The 19,575-nt window shown below is 43.1% G+C and overlaps 1 protein-coding gene across 1 annotated transcript in view; it reads left to right on the top strand.

Annotated features, from left to right (window-relative positions):
• Positions 1–3,584: 3,584 nt before the first annotated feature.
• Positions 3,585–19,575, top strand: part of LOC132774958 (carbonic anhydrase 3-like) — a 32,718-nt gene continuing 16,727 nt past the window's right edge. Inside the window, exons 1-2 of the mRNA XM_060775556.2 lie at positions 3,585–3,775; positions 8,346–8,543. Coding sequence (XP_060631539.1) covers positions 3,739–3,775; positions 8,346–8,543 — 235 coding nt within the window. The 5' untranslated portion in view covers positions 3,585–3,738. The remainder of the gene's footprint in view (positions 3,776–8,345; positions 8,544–19,575) is intronic.

Genomic DNA, 19,575 nt, shown 5'->3' with positions numbered 1-19,575 from the left:
AGATTTTTTTCTGAGGTAATTTATTTGCTCTTCTTCTAAGTTTAAGAATACATGACTTGCCCAATGTCATCCAGTGAGTTTCCATGGCCGAGTAAGGAATTCAGCCCTGGTCACCAGAGCCACTGTCCAACTCTCAAACCACTATAACCTCATTGGCTCTGGGAGCAAATATATTACTTTAATACTAAAACATTAGTATAAGTAGCCATTTAAGAAACTGAAATAAGTACTAGTTTAATTTAATGTGTGTGTGGTGCAGTCCTGAATAAACAAACTGGAGATAAGAATAAGTATTTCAGGTTTCAACACAACTTTTAAATGCGACGGATGTGAGGCAACTTGAATATATCTGGATGCCAGTTGCTGGGGAATACCAGAAGGAGGGTGTTATTCAACTCATGTCCTACTTTCACTTTCACATAGACATTGAATGGTGGACAATGTGAATGATTGACTACATTAATTGTCCAAACCAACTTTTTAAATGTACTATCATATGAAGTCTTCATAGGACTGAACTCCCAAGCTATACTGATTGCCGGAATGGAAAAAAATAAGCGAGGGTGTACAGAGCAGCATTTTCCCCCTTTTCATTTATTGCTGTAGTAACATAATAGAAACAAACATGTCTTTCTAAAAAACGAAGTTTGGCCTTAACTTGCAGCCACTTTGTAGGTCCATATTTTCACATGAGAGAGCTGCAATGGGTCTTGTCCATTACTGAGTGCTGAAGTAATATCTCTGCCTGTCTGCTTGCTTTTTGTACATGGAATTGATGAAAGTGCCATCTTGTCAGCTGCCTTATGCCACAAAATGACTTCAGGTAATTCCTGACAATTGTAAATTGTCAAATGTAAACTTCCAGCTGTCAGAACTAGTGTAAACAGTGTGTTACTGTGAGTTTTCCGGGCTGTATCGTCATGTTCCAGAAGCATTCTCTCCTGATGTTTTGCCCACATGTATGGCCAGAGAAGTCAGTCATAGAAGAGCACCTGATGAACCTACCTGGACACAGCATTTATTTATTTATTTATTTACATTATTTATATTTCGTCCTTTTCACCCTGCAGGGGACTCAGGGCAGATTACAATGTACATATACATGGCAAACATTCAATGCCATAGACACACAACATATATAGACAAACACAGAGGCAATTTAACTTTTCCATGAGGGTGTTCTGGCCACCAAGGGAGCTGTTGCTTCACCGTCCATTTGTGACACTGATGTACTTTCTCATTCTTTGCAGGCTTGCTTGAGATTTTTATGGCATCGTAAATTAGTTAAATTAGCTTCCCGGCGTAGGCAGTACCTAAATTTGCTATTTGATAGATGCAACTGTCTTTTGGGCTGCAAAGGTCGACAGCAAGCTACACAAATTGGTCGGACACTCACTCCGACCCGGGCTGGCTTCGAACTCATGATCTTCTGTCAGTAGTGATCTTAATGCAGCTGACCCCCAGCCATACTATTTGGAAACACAGAACTGCTGGACCACTCTAACAACCAAGACTTCTTTCTCCCACCCTGGGCATTCAATAGATTTATAAATGTTGTAAATAAATAAATACATTTCCCACAAACCTTACAACCACAAACCTCACAACCGTCTATGCCTGCCATAGATGTGGGTGAAACGTCAGGAGATAATCCTTCTGGAACGTGGCCATGCAGTCCAGAAAACTCACAGCAACCCAGTGATTCCAACAATGAAAGCCTTTAACAACACTGGTGTAAACACTTCTCTATAACTCCATGCAGATTTCTACAACTGAACTTGGCTCATGAGATTTGTTCTCAACTGACCAAACCTCCAGTTTCCATATGTTCATGAGCACCAAGTATTCACAGAACATGCTGGGCAACATTACCTGAAGAACCACAACTTCCACCATCTTCAGCAGTGGGGCCTTTGTCCAGGGATGCTGGGAGTCATAGTCCAGAGGGTAACATCTCTTGAACTTGGTTAAAAAAATGAAACGGGAATGAGAAGAAAGAATGGAGGAGGGAGGAAGTGTTTATTTCCAAAATCCTAACTATTTCTGAATCAAAATGGAAAAACATGAACTGGGGTGACCCTTAGGGCATTTCCACTCTACACAAAAATGCACTATGATTTCACGTTGAACTTTTGTAGGTCCATCCTATGGAATCATGGAATTCTAGTTTAGGAAGGGACACTCAGCGAAAGAGCGCTAGTACCTTTTGGAGCTGTTCTCCAGGGGTGCATTCACACAGTAGAAAGAATGTAGTTTAACACTACTTTTACCTGTGAGGGGTCATTGTAATGGAATCCTGGGAGTTGTAGTTTGGCAAGGCACCAGCAATCTTTGACAGAGAAGGCTAGAGATCCTGCAAAACTACAACTGCCATGATTACAAAGCATTTAGTAATGGTAAAGTGGTGACAAATTTCTATAGCATAGATGCAGTTTTAGGGAGGGGAACTTGGAATCCTCAGCCCAAAGTCTCTCTAGTGCGGTGTTTCTCAACTTTCCTAATACCATGACCTCTTAATCCCGTTCCCCATGTTGTGGTGACCCCCAATCATAACATTCTTTTTGTTGCTACTTCATAACTGTAATTTTACTACTGTTATGAATTCTAATGTAAATATCAGATATGCAGGATGTATTTTTACTCACTTGACCAAATTTGGCACAAATACCTGATGTGCCCACATTTGAACACTGATGGGGTTTGGGGGGGGGGGGGTTGATTTTGTCATTTGGGAGTTATAGTAGCTGGGATTTGTAGTTCACCTACAATCAAAGAGCATTCTGAAATCCACCAAGCGATGGAATTGAATCAAACTTGACACTCAGAACTCCCATGGCCAATCAAAAATACTGGAATGGTTTGATGGGCATTGACCTACCTCCAGAAAGCACTGTGGACTCAAACAAAGATGGATCTCAACTAAACTGGGCACAAATACAAAATACACTCAAATGTAAGCACTGGTGGGGTTTGGGGAAAAAATACCTTGGCATTTTGGAGTTGTAGATGTTGGGATTTATAGTTAACCTACAATCAAAGAGCACTCTGAATCTAGCCCACAATGGATCTGCACCAAACTTGGCACATTACCTACATGGCCAACAATGAATACTGGTGGGGTTGGGGGACGACGACTGTTTTTGAATTCTGGGAGTTGTAGTTCACCAACACCAAAAAGGAAGAGAAGGACAGGCAGAGAAGTCTTCTGCCTTCTCTGCCAAAAGGGTTCCTAAGACCATTAAAAATATGTTTTGTGATGGTCTTTGGCGACCCCTCTGAAACCCCCCTCGAGACCTCCCCCAGGGGTCCCCACTGAGCTAGTATTTCCTAGAACCACAAGCCCCAGTGGTTCAATTCCTCCGAAGAGTGGCAAACAAAGAGGAATTGTGCAGCGTGAGCAGTCATTTGAAGCCTTTGCCTTCTGCACAACTCAAAGGCTCTGATCGCTCATTGCAACCTGCGAAGAAACCTTGGAGGTTGGGCACTGGCAGTACCTTTCTGGTGGCTTCGGGGCCGTCGAGGGGCTCCGTCGCTTGGCTCCTCCCCCCCGAAACAGGACGACCCCCCTTTCCCCGACCACCTCTCCTCCCTTCCCCTCCCCTTTGTCTCCCGGCTCCTGCCCAAGGCATCTGGGGTGGGCGCCCATATAAATGGCCGGGGCAGCACAGGTTCGCGGCCAGCCTGGTGCCGACCCGGCGGCGAAAGGAGCCCGAGCCCAAAGGCCCCCGAGCTGAGACCATGACCCACGCGCCGTGGGGATACTCGAAGGATAAAGGTGAGTCGCAGGGACAGACCTGTGGGTGGGGAGAAAAGGAGGCAGCGCGCCCAAGCCCAATGTGCGCTTCCTCGGAAGGAACTCCCGAAAGGACCCCTTTCCCAAGGCCTCCCCGAGTGGAGAGAGAGAATTTGGGGTTGGCACGGGGAAACGAGCCAGGCAGATCTTTGGGGTTTGGATCTAGCCTTGTGCATCTTGGGTCTTCCCAGACCATTGTTTTCTATCTGCCTGTGCCACAAACAGGGCACCCTTCAGTCTGCCTTACCCGAAATGCACGGGACCAGGTGTGTTTTGGATTTAGTTGCGTATTGATTGGGTTGTTGCGAGTTTGCTGGACTATATGGCCATGTTCCAGAAGCATTCTTTCTTGACGTTTCACCTGCATCTATGGCAGGCATCCTCAGAGGTTGTGAGATCTGTTGGAAACAAGGAAAATGGGGTTGATATATCTGTGGAATGCCCAGGGTGGGAGACAAAACTCACATTGCAACATGCACACCTACCTCCAACAGACAGAGAGTTCTTTCTCCCACCCTGGACTTTCCACAGATATACAAACCCCATTTTCCTAGTTTCCAACAGATCTCACAACCTCTGAGGATGGCTGCCATAGATGCAGACAAAACATCAGGAGAAAATGCTTCTGGAACATGGCCATACAGCCCAGAAAACTCACCACAACCCAGTGATTCCGGCCATGAAAGCCTTCGACAATACATTGTTTGTTTATTTATTTACTTATGAAATACCTGTATTTTCATATATGTACACAATGGGGGTGTATATATGAAAATACAGGTATTCCATTATTTATGGAATACCTGTATTTGCATATATGCACGTAAAAGGTTTGAAACGTTGGTTTGAATCCGGGGAGCTGAGTACCAGCTTCTGCCAACCTAGCAGTTTGAAAACATGCAAGTGTGAGTAGATCAATAGGTACCACTTCTGCAGGAAGGTAATGGCACTCCATGCAGTCCTGCTGGCCACATGACCTTGGAGGCGTTTACGGACAACACCGGCACTTAGAAATGGAGATGAGCTCCACCCCCCAGAGTTGGACATGACTAGACTTAATGTCAGGGGAAACCTTTACTACATAATGGGATATTTTGCAGGTAGGACAGAAGTTTAAACACAAAATTCATTGGTCTTTCAGATACACCATGTTTAACTGTCTGAATGTCCTTGTTGCGTGTGTAGATGTAAATTGGGTTCACCATTTGACTTGTGTTATTTTGTATTATACGGTATTGAATATTTGCCTTTTTATTTGTTGTAATCCTCCTTGGGTCCCCTCTGGGGAGATAGGGTAGGATAGAAATAAAGTTTTCATTCATTTCATTCATTCATTCACCTTATAATAATTTTGTGCAGGAAATAAAATTTAGGTGCACCCAAACATCCAAACACAAAGGTGCCCCCATCTTGGTGTGTCCATGTTGGCCACCCCTTCGTGTCTTGGAATATTTTGTATTCTGGAATTCTGGATAAGGGATGCTCAACTTGTCCTTTGCAGTGCGCTCAAAGAGCCCTGCCATCTATGTGGCGGCAAAAAAAGCCAACGGGATTTTGGCCTGCATCAATAGGAGCATAGTGTCTAGATCTAGGGAAGTAATGCTACCCTTCTATTCTGCTCTGGTTAGACCACACCTGAAATATTGTGTCCAATTCTGGGCACCACAATTCAAGAGAGATATTGACAAGCTGGAATGTGTCCAGAGGAGAGCGACTAAAATGATCAAGGGTCTGGAGAACAAGCCCTATGAGGAGTGGTTTCAAGAGCTGGGCATGTTTAGCCTGAAGAAGAGAAGGCTGAGAGGAGATATGATAGCCATGTATAAATATGTGAGAGGAAGCCACAGGGAGGAGGGAGCAAGCTTGTTTTCTGCTTCCTTGGAGACTAGGACGCGAAACAATGGCTTCAAACTACAAGAAAGGAGATTCCATTTGAACATGAGGAAGAACTTCCTGACTGTGAGAGCCGTTCAGCAGTGGAACTCTCTGCCCTGGAGTGTGGTGGAGGCTCCTTCTTTGGAAGCTTTTAAACAGAGGCTGGATGGCCATTTGTCGGGTGATTTGAATGCAATTTTCCTGCTTCTTGGGAGGGGGTTGGACTGGATGGCCCATGAGGTCTCTTCCAACTCTTTGATTCTATTTCTTACCCTTTCCACTCAGTTTTTTTCCCTTTTCTTTACCCTATCTCCTCATTAGAAGAGGAAAATGCAAAATGGGTGCACAATGGCTTTTGAGTTGAACACTCTGAATTTTTCATCCAGTATGAAAGGTTAAGACAAGTGCAACCCTCCAGGCAGGATTAGATGGCAACTCCCAATGTCATCAACTTTGGTTGTGTGGGCTTGGAATGCTGGGAGTTGTAATACCACATTTCTGATGGGCCACATTTTGCCCACCTCTACTCTGGAATGGAAGCAGTTCTGCACTCTTTTGTACCTCAAAGGCTCCCATGTTGTTACTCAAATATCATATCTATAAAAAGAGGGTGAAATAAGCCAGGTCTGATAGTCTGGCCATTTCTGGCCTGCTATCCTTCCTCAATGGGGATCTTGTTTCCCTTCAAATGTTGATGAGCGACAACTACTACCATCCTTCACTATAGGCCAGGCTGGTTGGGGCTGATGGGAATTAGAGTCCAACATCACCAGGCCTATGGGCCCCCCAGCCCCATGTCAAGCAGCTCTTTGGTGTCTGGATTCCACTTGCTGGTTCCCTGAACAGAGATGAAGCTGGGATAGTCTGCTTGCAACTTAGGTGTTTTACTACTAGAGAGTTACAAAGCGTTTCTTGCCTTCATCTGTATTTTACCAATTTACAGCACAGATATTTTAATTACTGACAATCTTTCTTGAACAAGACTCAAAGTGGTGTATATAGAATTCCCAGCAGCAAAGCAATGCTTAATGTCACATTTCTTTGGCATGTACTATTGTCATGGAATTATAGAATTGGAAGAGGCCACAAGGACCACCCAGTTTAACACCCAACCATACAGGAATACACAACTAAAGCATGCACACACACACACACTTATATACAAACTTTGGGGAATTGTTTTACAACTCCTGGAATTTTCCTGAGATAAAGCTGATACAATTCTGGGAACGTCAATTCAAAAAAGGCAACATTTTCAAATTCTCTCTGTATGTGTAGATAGATAGATACCCACACATATACGTACATACACTCACACACAAAACATGTACATGCATAATGTTCAAATATATATATATGGGCACATTTTACTGCTGCTTTTTATACTATTCTTATAGTAGTATAATATGGTATTTTACAAATATTTCTGGAGCAAATATTAGGAGGAAAAATATCAAAATCTCTCATTTAGGTTTAGAATCTCTCTTTTGTGGATGGAAGTCTTCTCTGCTCTCATTTGGGTGGGGGTCCCTCTTTTGCATTATGTTAAGATCCCTTGTCCTTTTATGTGGTATTTTCAGGTGGGCTACTATTTGGAGTGGGAAGGCGAGGAAGAAAAGTCAGATGAAGTTTTATATAGGTTTTGTTGGATTGTACTTTTTAATTTTAATTTTTATTTGTATCAGTTTTTATGTAATCCCCGAAGGCCATTGAAATATATACATACACTGGCAGAAACACATTGGGCTTGTTCCAATATATATATACTGGTATATTAAAAAGCACAACAATTTAATGAGCACTTGAAAATGTGTGTATGCATGTGCCTTCAAGAACCTCTTTTGGAAGGTGAAATAAGGAATAGGGCTCATGTACTTTTAATGGTTGTGTAGAAGAGGGATTTTGAGAATGGTTTCATGACAGCAGTACTGCATAAATCCTCTCTACTACACAGTCAAATCCTGTACCCAATTTCACTTGATAACCTAAATGTAACACTAAGGAGTTCATGTGCTGAGTGCCGGTGTGGGGTGTTGGTGTTGGATTAGCCTTTGGGAGAACCAGGTTATAAATCTGCTCATTGAATCTGTCCTATAGGGTTATTGTGCCAGCAATGGTGCTACTTTATTTGCAACTTCCACGTGCATATTTGGCTAATTATGCAAGCTCGTTCATTTTTATTGGATTGTGTAAGTAAGACTCCAAGATCTCATTGTGTAGGTATTTGTGTAGGTTGTCTGCCAGCTTGTGCCAGTCCCAGAAGGATGTGTAGTCATAGGTCCACCTTGACTCTACTAGACTAGACACTTCAGTGTCTTGGGCAGTTAAAGCAGTCCATAATTGCATTGCACTGGTTGTGGATAAAATCTAAATCGAGCTGCTGTCACCCTAAACTAAGCTGCCCGGAACAACAAATGTAATATATAAAATTCTTCTCCACTGTATAAAAACAGATGGATTTTAGTTATCTAGGACTTGGGTTTTGGGGACTTGTGTGTGTGTGTTTTTTTTTCTTTTGGTATCAAAACAAATGATTTCAGCTTATTAACAACTGCAATCCTTTATAATACATAAATTCCTGTTCTATTAATGCAAATGTTCATATGCTTAGCAATTTACAAGAACATAGTGAAAGGAGTTGTGTAATCCGGCTTTGTGGATCTCCTCCTTCTCCTAGGTCCCGATCGCTGGCGTGAAGCTTATCCATTTGCTGGAGGAAGTAATCAGTCACCTGTAGCAATCCTCACCAAGAATGTCCACAGTGACCCTATCCTATTGCCTTGGTTTACTGGTTATGATCCAGGTGCATCTAAAACCATAAAGAACACAGGAAAAAGTTGCCGTATTGCCTTTGATGACACTTTTGATCGCTCAGGTAAGTTCCTGTTTTACCTATTACTGGCTCATGTACCCAGCATAGCCTGGGTATAGATTTTATAATGCCATTTATTAGAAATACTCATTGTTAGCTTTAGGATTTTATGAATGGTCAAAATATTGATGGGCAGGCCCTCTGAGAAGGACTCCTAAGGTGTCTATGTGCTGATGCTGGCGCCTTCAAATATCAATGGGTAGGCCCTATGAGAGGGACCTCTAAAATGTTTCCCTACTGATGCTCTAGCCTCAGTAGGGAAACATTCATTTTAAAGCTCCACCTCATCCTTCTCTCCAAGTAGGTTGATTTGGGGAGTCTGAAGGGTCAAGAACAACCTTTGTAGGACATGTACAACTCTACACTCTGCCCATCCCTGCTCTATGGAGAAATGGAAAAAGGAAATGCTACCAAAGTTTTCAACTCAGTTTACATCAGATGCTTAACATATAATTGTTTGGGGTGGCAATTATATATGTGTGCCCATGCATAAATACTCTAAAGCAGTAGTTCTCAACCTGTGGGTCCCCAGGTGTTTTGGCCTACAGCTCCCAGAAATCCCAGTTTTCCAGCAGTTGTGATTTCTGGGAGTTGAAGGCCAAAACATCTGAGGACCCATAGGTTGAAAACCACTGCTCTAAAGGCACCAGACCCTAGCTGATCTTAGGTGCTAAACACATTCAGCCCTTAGGTGGGAGACAGCCAATAAATGTGATATATTATAGGCTATATTTCATAGGGAGGAACTGGAAAACCCATTCTGAACCTAAGAAATTCATGGGATCACTATGTCAACAGGTGACCTGAAGGCACACGCAGACACACATCTGAGAGCAGCCATGACTGATCTGGATGTGACTTGGTCCCACTGCGTTGTCCAGTCCCTCCTTTTTACTTTATATATGTTATTCCATTAATGCAGTCCCCATTTTAAAGGCTGTGATGTTACTGTTTTGCATTTCTCTAATAAAATGAAAGACTGACAGCAAATGCAAAATATCTGCAAATTGGCTCATCAATTCTTAGAGGACTGAGAGAAACATTTGGCTCATGTTGTGTTATGAAGAAGCAAATAGCCTCCTTTGTTCCTTGTCTTTTGTGGAGCTATATTTTACTCATCTACTAGCTTCACATTTTATTTACATGCTCATATATTTTCTAATCAAGTCCCCACAATTATGGCCAAAATGTAAGTGATGATGGTAATGAAGAGTTGATGGCAAGGTGCTGATTTTGAAATATGTGCTTTGTGCCAAGTGTTAATACCTATCATTTGTCATAGGCTAGGGGAGATGTTGCTCTGTATTACGTTCATATATTTTTAACATTTGTGTATTTTAATACTTGTTTGCATTGCTTTTGTTTTTTCTTTTTCTTTGTTTTGTTTAAAAAGGTATCCAAGAAATGTTGTAAATAATAACGGTTCCCAGCAGGGTGCTTTCCAGACAAAGGTCTTTGTTATTCAAAGCTTGAATGTCACCAGATAGGCATGTGATGCTGATCTAATGTTAGTAGATCTCCCATTGGTCAGGTATATGGTTGTTGTTTTTATGAGATGAAGAACTATATAATTAGAGTGGTAATATTTTGCATGCTAAAACATAGAGATGAAGGCGGCCTTTTCACAGAAGACACAGTAGAAGATGATTCCCTTTGTTCCATGAGGCATATTCCTATAGCAATTTGTTGTTTAAGGCCACAATCCAACAGATGGATTTGTTGAAGTATTTTAGGCTTAAATCCTATGATACATTAACTTTCTTTAGTTTGTACTCATTGGGTAGATGAGGACCACTATGCATTGGTAGAAGAGGTTTCGATCTTCTTACCTTCTATTTTTGTAGCGGGATTTACCTACAGCACTTTGTGGAAGTTCGAGAAAGAAATGTAATATTCTAATTAATAAGCATGACAAAAGACATGCCAAGGTCACATCTTACGCATTATATTCGCAGCTGTATGTTTGCAGTCTAGCAACCCCACCAAATTATTTCCATCTCCTTGATTTTGCTAATATAATGCTGAGGACATATTTCTGAAAATGCACATTAAAGTCATTCTAACTGGTCAATGTAATTTTTCTTTAAGCTGATTTTTCTCCCTGGGAAGAAAAGATACTGAAGGGAATACCTAGTAACTTTTAGCCCATAAATAAGGATAATATTTCTGTATAGTAAAATAGAGTTAGATCAGATAAGATTGTTTTTCTTTTTTCGGAAGGCAACAAAATGCATTATGGCTGTAGAGACAGGAAGGGCTAGAATTTTGACAGAGTATGGAACATGACTTTTCAGAAGAATTAACTTAATGACAAGTTGATACTATCTGCAACTGGGAAGTAGTGAGTCAATGTTTTCTCATTACATTTTTCCCCTTCTCAAATTCACTCTCCAGGCTCTGAATTTTGAACAGATAAATTCTGGAATAGATTTTCAGTGAAACAACAACTTGCCAATATGTCTGGTTTCAGTCCTTTGGATCTCAGCCATAAATTAAGTGGGTTTTATGTTTGTTTGCTCATTTCAATTGCACTCTGAAGCTACAGTTCTCAAGGGAGCCTTGATGCAGCTGCTTCCAGATTTTCTTGAAACTGCTTCCAATATTTAGGGATTTGGACCTTGTATACAGATCCAAAATATTTGTAACAACATATCTCCTTGTGGTATTCCTTCTGAAGTTGTTGAAGTGCAGTGGCAACACTCATGTTTCTTGATGTTGTGCTACTGCAGGTTGATTCGCCCTTATCTGGAAATCTGAAATCCTCCAAAACCTGAAAGTTTTGCTGCCAGTTGCAATTTTCACCTTTGGGAAAGGGGGCTAGTCACACACTTAGTGTCTGCTAAAGGCGGGAGCCCTACAGGCAAAGTGGGAGCAAAACCATTGACCGCCTGTATCCAGCCCAGACAGAATTAAAAAGGTTTATTTGCGGTTTATTACCTACAGCACTTTGTGGAAGTTCGAGAAAGAAATGTAATATTCTAATTAATAAGCATGGCTACTTTTCTAAAAAGGAAGAATGAATGTTGAAAATTGAGAAAGGATCACAAACACCTGCTTTTTGTAGGAACTTTGTGTAAATCCTCTCCCTCTCTGCATTATGACTCCTTGGCTTAAACTCAGTGGAGGCTAGACGTGTGACTTTACCCATCACCCCTCATTCACTATATGCAAATTGAGATTTCCCAAAATGTGAAGAAGAAAAAAAACAGATTCCAAAAAACTTTGGATCCCAAGGATTTTGGGAAAGGGAGAGTCAACCTGTAATAGTGGTGGTGCCCTAGCTTGGCATATGTACTAAAAGACAAGCCACCAGAACATACTTATTGCGTTATAACACTTAGCCTAGTGGGAATTTTGCTTTTTATTCCAGCTCTGAGCTGCCAGGCCTCTCTTGCTTTTTGTTTTGCTCAGTGTTCATGTCCTTATTTGTCATGTGCATGAATGTATCCACTCTTCATATGGGACTTTGAGATCTTTACATAATTGTGATAGTGATTTATTTTTGTATGAGTGCATCTATACACCAACTGGAATGAGAAGAATCACACAGCCCAAAGGGAGAGAGTGCTTTGCGTGAGCAGGCATCTCTGTGCCAACAAAAGGAAAGTCGAAGCTAAGCCTTTCGCCCTGTGCTTAACACATCTTTTATCCTTGGGTGTTCCAGCACATAGGATATCAATCACTGACAGTAGACTTGACGTGCTACGGCAAAGAAGGATTAAGTTGTGTGGTAGCATTAACTTTGAAATTCCATGCTGTTGCTGGAGGACAAAGAACTTGAATGTTGTTCAAAGAAAAGGCCATCCGGGATTGCCACAGGACAATGGGTTATATCAGCTTTCCATCCCAGGAGACATGGGCTCCTTTACCTTTTTAGGCTGCAAATAAAAGACCAGTTTAGTATCTCAGGAGACCTAAGGTTAGGGCAGTGGAACCAGGGCATTGTAGGTCAGGAATGAGGTTCACTGGTAAAATGCTATGCCAGGACAGTTCTCAGTAGTTTCATCTTTGTCAAACCTGTTTGGTCAGCTCTCCGAATTCTTTGGCACTAAGAGCCTGATCAGTATTGCTAGTTGTTTGTGCTTAGAAAAAGTGGCATTGCTTTATTGTCCCAAAATGGACAAGCTAGCAACATTGATTAGGGAGAAATCATTGGCGACTTTTGTTATTGGACTTCTTCAATTAGATATGAATAATATGTTGACTTGTGGGTTGCGTATAATTGTTATAGGGAGGGTTGGAAGTTAAATGTCTATTTCTTTTTAATTTTATTAATATTCTTTATTTTTTCTTTATATTTTCTAGCTTTTATTGTTTTTCTTTTTCTTGCGTGTTATTTTTATAGTATTTGAAAATGCTTCATAAGGAGGAAAAGTGCCATTACTTTACACAAAATAATTCCTTCTTCGAAATGAAAGCCATATATATAATTACATGTTGCCAAGTGTGCACTGCTGACTTTATTAACCATAATGACAAACCTATTAATGCATTATTGTTGTCATAACTAACTGTGCTGTATTGTTACTTTACGTTTATCATAAAAGAACTCTGCAAAATAATCATTTGTATTTTGCGGAAGGCTGAACCATACTATCTTCCCTTGTAAATTGTCATAGTAAATCTTGTAAGAGGTGAGACTTTTCAGACTTTGACATCAATAAAACATGATCTCCCCACTACTAACTTCGCTATTGTGTGCCTTCAATTAATTTCTGATTTCTGATTATCATAAAGTGAACTTATGGAGTTTTCTGGGGCTGAAAGTATGTGACTCACCTAAGGTCACCCAGTGGGCTTCCACAACCGAGTGGGGAATCGAACCCTGGTTTGTGGAGTCAGTGCTTAAACCTCCACATTATATTGACTTTCTCCTCACATATGTGTGTATATTTTCCTTGGGATACACATTTCCCTGGGACACAGGTCAGTAAGAGTCATGCAAAAACTAAATTTAGGAGGAAAAAATATTAGCCTCAGATATATCAATTGTTTTTACAATTGTGCCTTCCTCAGCCAATCAGCGACTCAAGGCGGTTACCAACAAATCAGTACACATAAAATCATAATACAGATTAAAACATTAAAACAGTATAAAACACAACAAGAGCAATAAAAGCAACATCATTAGTGTCTCCTTATTATCAAGCATTGTCCAGTTCCATCGTCAAGTCATTTGATTTCCTATATTAGCTACTCTGCATTTGTAAACGCTTGCACAAACAACCATGTTTTAACTTGCCTCTGAAATGTTAAGAGGGAGGAAGCCGATCTGATCTCCCTAGGGAGGATGTTCCATAGCCAAGGGGCCACCACTGAGAAGGCCCTGTCTCTCGTCCCCGCCAATGTACTTGTGACGAATGTGGGACCAAGAGCAGGGCCTCCCCAGATTATCTTAAAGTCCTCAATGGTTCGGAAGGGGAGATGCGTTCAGACAGCTATGTTGGGCCAGAACTGTTTAGGGCTTTATAGGCCAAAGCCAGCACTTTGAATTGGGCCCAGTAGCAAATTGGCAGCCAGTGTCATAGTCTTTCTGTAGTAGTGACATGTACTCCATTTACACCGAAGTTGTAGCAGTTATTTCTAAATTTGTATAAGACATATATACAGATTTAAAGGAGATCAGAGCATTCTTTTCAGGTGATGCATAACAAGCTATACCTCCTTGAAGAATTGACCAAACTTTATTTAAAAAAAGGTAGTGTGTGATCTAATGGTGGATTCCCAGATGTCGTGTCTACCTGTACCTTTGGTGGAATTAGAGATCTAAAATGAGTGTTTTCTGTATCAGCCATTCCTCTGGACCTGTTGCACATCAAGAGGATGATAGGTCTGTTTTATGGAGGGGTGGTGGTGGAGGAATGTGTTTAGGAGGAACCTGGATCCCAAGGTCCCCTAAGGGAGACGAGGGGATCAGAGCTGTGGGCCACACGCATTGCCCTGCGGCTCCTAGACAAGTTTGCTATCTTCAGTAGAGTAGGTGAGACTCTCCTGAGATCGGCATTGATCCGGTGGCCAATGTGATTCAGTATAGAATGAAAGAAGGAAGCCCTGTGTCATGCATCACCTCTGGCTGGAGAATGCTTTGAAATGGCTCTGATTCATTTCTAGAGGCAACTGTTTTGCCCTCTTTGCATCTGATTTGTGAGAAGAACAGTAGTATGCAACTAAACTGTTGTGATGTTGACTTATGTTTTGTACTCATAGTCTTTCAAAAGGAAAACAAAGCAAAATGGCAAGGCCTTTTCTTGAGTTGTGAAATGTCTACTTGTATTTTACAAGTTCTTTCTTGTCATTATCTTTGATTCTTCATTAGGTTAGGAAGCAGACTCTATTAATAGATAAGTAGAGTGTGAAGATTGGGAAGGTGCCCAGTCTCACTTGATACCCACACAGTGACATATAATTTACTCATAGACGACAACCCTGCGCTATTATTGTTCTAAAGTACGATTGTTTCTCTTAATTGACATCTACAGTGCCACTGTTAGGTACTTCATGTGCCTTAACAAATAATGTTTTGCCCTATGACAGAAGAGTTCTGTGTTATTTTATGTCAATCACAATTTCTTTGTCTAACCTACCTCACAGCAGAGCTGATAAGATATAATTAGAAGTAAAAGTTTCCCTTGACATTAAGTCTAGTTGTGTCCACTTGTTGGCTTCTCCTGCACACACCCTCGCCTGCAACTTTCTTCAAAGTTTCAGACTAAGACCAGAAAGTGTAAAAATTCTGAGAGAAATTCTCCTTTGAGAGTGATTAAATGCTGTTGGATTGTTGCTTTCTCCCTCCTTTCCTAAATTGTTGCAGATGTATACAGTTTCCTTTGTTGGTGTGAAATGCTTGTAGGTTCTACCATTGTGTAGCTGCACCCCTGATCTTCTTCCCTTGTCGTTTTCACTACTTTTCATCCTATTTATTTGCATTCATCTTTTTCACCCTTCCTCTTTTTTGTTATCTTTTATCTTATTCCCTCACCCAAGTTCTCCTGGCTATATTCAACTTCTTTTTCCTATTGATCTACTCACATTTGCATGTTTTTGAACTGCTAGGTTGGCAGAAGCTGGGGCTAACAGCAGGAGTTCATCCTGCTCCTTGGATTTGAACTGCCAACCTTTCAGTCAGCAAGTTCAGCAGCTCAGCAGTTTAACCTGCTGCATCACTAGGGGTTCCTTAGAAGTATGCATGACACTTTATATCTAGGATCTATACCATCCTCTCTTTCTCCCACTCATCATCTTTATCCTTACATCTCTACATTTTCACTAACAACTGATTTACAAATGGATGGCAATATTTTATACTGATGCAAAATAACTCTTAAGATCTTTAGTTTATTTACTTTGGATATTTATTTACTTGGAGTCCACATTTGAAATGCTGCTCAGCAAAACATCCCCTGATGGACTACCTTGTCCATCAGCATGTCCTGGTAGGTTAATTTATTGACAGGGTTGTCATCGTATCAGTTTATTATTTATTTATTTATTTATTTGCTTCACTTTTATACCGCATATTTCAGCCCTTGACAGGCGACTCAATGTGGTTTACAGTGCAATTAAAAACACGGCAATACAACAACCGGGACGACAACGTCGCTCCACAACAATTAACATAGACAGACAAATCGACAAACAACATATATAGCGCCTCCGTTAAAGTCAGATCCATTCTCATAGTCATTGTGCCGTTCCTATGTTCAGTTATCGTCTTCCTTAGTTAGTTGCATTGCTTAGCCGAACGCTTGTTCGTAAAGCCAGGTCTTGACCATTCTCCGAAACGCCAGCAACGAAGGTGCCTGTCTGATGTCAGCTGGCAAGGTATTCCATAGCCGAGGGGCCACCACTGAGAAGGCCCTGTCTCTCGTCCCCGCCAAGCGTACCTGTGACGCAGGCGGGATCGAGAGCAGGGCCTCCCCAGATGATCTTAATGTTCTAGTCGGTTCGTAGGCGGAAATGCGTTCGGAGAGGTAAGCGGGGCCAGAACCGTTTAGGGCTTTATAGGCTAAGGCCAGCACCTTGAATTGAGCCCGGTAGCGGATTGGCAGCCAGTGGAGCTGGCTCAACAGAGGAGTGGTGTGCTCCCTGAGTGCCGCTCCAGTTAGCAACCTGGCTGCCGAGCGCTGGACCATCTGAAGCTTCCGGGCTGTCTTCAAGGGCAACCCCACGTAGAGCGCGTTGCAGTAATCAATCCGGGATGTGACCAGAGCGTGGACCACCGTGGCCAAGTCCGACTTCCCAAGGTACGGGCGCAGCTGGCGCACAAGTTTGAGTTGTGCAAATGCTCCCCTGGACACCGCCGAAACCTGGGGTTCCAAGCTTAGCGAGGAGTCCAGGATCACACCCAAGCTGCGAACCTGCGTCTTCAGGGGGAGTGTAACCCCGTCCAACACAGGCTGTAACCCTATACCCTGTTCGGCCTTCCGACTGACCAGGAGTGCCTCTGTCTTATCTGGATTCAATTTCAATTTGTTCGCCCTCATCCAGTCCGATACAGCGGCCAAGCAACGGTTCAGGACCAGAACAGCCTCCTTAGTAGTAGGTGGGAAGGAGTGACAGAGTTGGACGTCATCTGCGTACAGATTACACCGCACCCCGAAACTCCGGATGATCTCTCCCAACGGCTTCATGTAGATGTTAAATAACATGGGGGACAATATTGAGCCCTGCGGGACCCCACAAGTCAATGGTTGTGGGGTAGAGCAGTTGTCCCCCAGCAACACCTTCTGAGTACGATCCTCTAGGAAGGACCTGAGCCACTGCAGAGCAGTGCCACCAAGGCCCATTCCCGCGAGGCGTCTCAGAAGGATACCGTGGTCGACGGTATCGAAGGCCGCTGAGAGGTCCAGCAGAACTAACAGGGACACACTCCCCCTGTCTAGCTCCCTGCGCAGATCATCCACTAAGGCGACCAAGGCTGTCTCGGTACCATGTCCCGGCCTGAAACCAGACTGTGCCGGATCTAGATAATCAGTGTCTACCAAGAATGTCTGGAGTTGTGAGGCCACCACACGTTCCAGGACTTTGCCCAAGAAGGGAAGATTGGAAACAGGCCGAAAGTTGACGAATTGAGTGGGATCCAGTGATGGTTTCTTCAACAGCCGTTTTATCACAGCTTGTTTTAAGCTGGCTGGAATTTTGCCTTCCCGAAGGGAGGCATTAACCACCACCTCCACCCACTCGGCCAATCCCCCTCTGGCCTCCTTTAGAAGCCAGGATGGGCAGGGGTCTAGGATGCATGTGGTAGCCCTCATTCCTCCAAGCATCTTGTCCACATCCTCAGGTTTCACCAATTGAAATGAATCCAACGAAATCGGATAAGCAGATGCTCGTGTTACATCCTCTGAGACTGCCGTTAACATGGTGTCCAGGTCGGAACGGATCGAAGCGACTTTGTCCGCAAAGAACCGAGCAAAAGCTTCACAGCGGGCCGTCGAGTTGTCAGGGTTCCCATCCGACTTGGTGGGATTTAATAGACCTCTGACAACTCGAAACAGCTCAGCCGGACGGTTCTTTGCGGACGCAATATTGGCCGCAAAGAAAGATTTCTTTGCCGCCTTTATTGCCACGGCATATGCCCTGAGAAGGGCGACATACCGTGTTCGATTTGACTCGCTCGGGTCCGAACGCCACACGCGCTCTAGTCTCCTCTTCCTTCGCTTCATTGCTGCCAGCTCCTCGGTGAACCAAGGAGCTGGTTTAGCTCGGCTACTTGAGAGGGGACGTTCCGGAGCAATCGTGTCTATTGCCCTAGTCATCTCCCTATTCCAGTGAGACACCAGGGCATCAACAGGATCACCAACCAAGGAAGCGGGAAAATCCCCAAGAGCCGTCAGGAATCCATTCGGATCCATAAGCCTCCTGGGGCGGACCAACTTAATGGGTCCCCCACCTCTGCAGAGGTTGGGAGGTGCAGTAAGTCTAAAGCTGACCAGATAGTGGTCGGTCCATGGCAACGGAGAGATGGATAACTCCTCAACACCGCCACTCTGCTCCCATCCCTGACAGAAAACCAAGTCCAATGTGTGTCCAGCACTGTGAGTGGGGCCAGATATCTGTTGGGACAGCCCCATGGTTGCCATGGAAGACATGAAGTCCTGAGCCGCTCCTACTAGGGTAGTCTCAGCATGTACATTGAAGTCCCCCAGCACAAGGAGCCGTTGGGACTCCAATGCCAGGCCCGAGACCACCCCTGCTAGCTCAGGTAGGGAGACCGTAGTGCAGCGAGGTGGGCGGTACACTAACAGAATCCCTATTCTGTCCCGGTCACCCACCTTCAGGTAGACACATTCAAAATTAGTTGATTGCGGGATGGGGCCTCTGGTCAGGGGAATGGAATTCTTATAGACAACCGCAACTCCGCCTCCCCGCCCTCCAGGTCTCGACTGGTACTGTACGGAGAAGCCTGGTGGACAAAGCTGGGTCAAATTTACTCCTCCGGCTTCGTCCAACCAGGTCTCCGTAATGCACGCCAGATCTGCCCGCTCCTCCAGAATTATATCTTGGATGAAAGATGTTTTTCCGTTGACAGATTTCCGTTGACAGTTGAACCAGCATTTTGAATTTTTACAGTGTAGTATTGTAGAACATTGAAAAGATGACTAACCCCAGCCATCCAATCCTTCTTGGAGTTTCAGGCCTGGGAAGAGAAGAGATGAACTGGAGATCAAAGTATCATCTGAGCAGCCTACCAGGCAATGTTTTGAAAAACATAGTTCCTGCTGGCCTAGTAGTGGTCATGGAGGCAGGATTATACTAGGAGTTGTAAGGTATCCTGATTCTTTTGACCTGGCATCTATTAGAGAATGGCAGATACTGGTAGATAATTTCTTTTGGAAAGGCAGTGGATAACAGCTATATCTGCCCTTAAATAATAATTGCTCTTAAAAAAAGGTGTTCACTCTATGTGCAAGTGTGGTGAAGGGGTAGAGTGTTAACCTGGAACCTGGGAGATCTAGGTTCCTGTTTCTCTCTCAGCCCCATCTGCCTCACAAACTTGTTGTATGGATAAAAGTGGAGATGTGTAAATCCATAT

The sequence above is a fragment of the Anolis sagrei genome, chromosome 4 (assembly GCF_037176765.1).
Source record: "Anolis sagrei isolate rAnoSag1 chromosome 4, rAnoSag1.mat, whole genome shotgun sequence".
Taxonomy (NCBI): Eukaryota; Metazoa; Chordata; class Lepidosauria; order Squamata; family Dactyloidae; genus Anolis; species Anolis sagrei.
The sequence above is the reverse complement of the archived record's forward strand: the minus strand, read 5'-3'. Positions and strand labels throughout refer to the sequence as shown.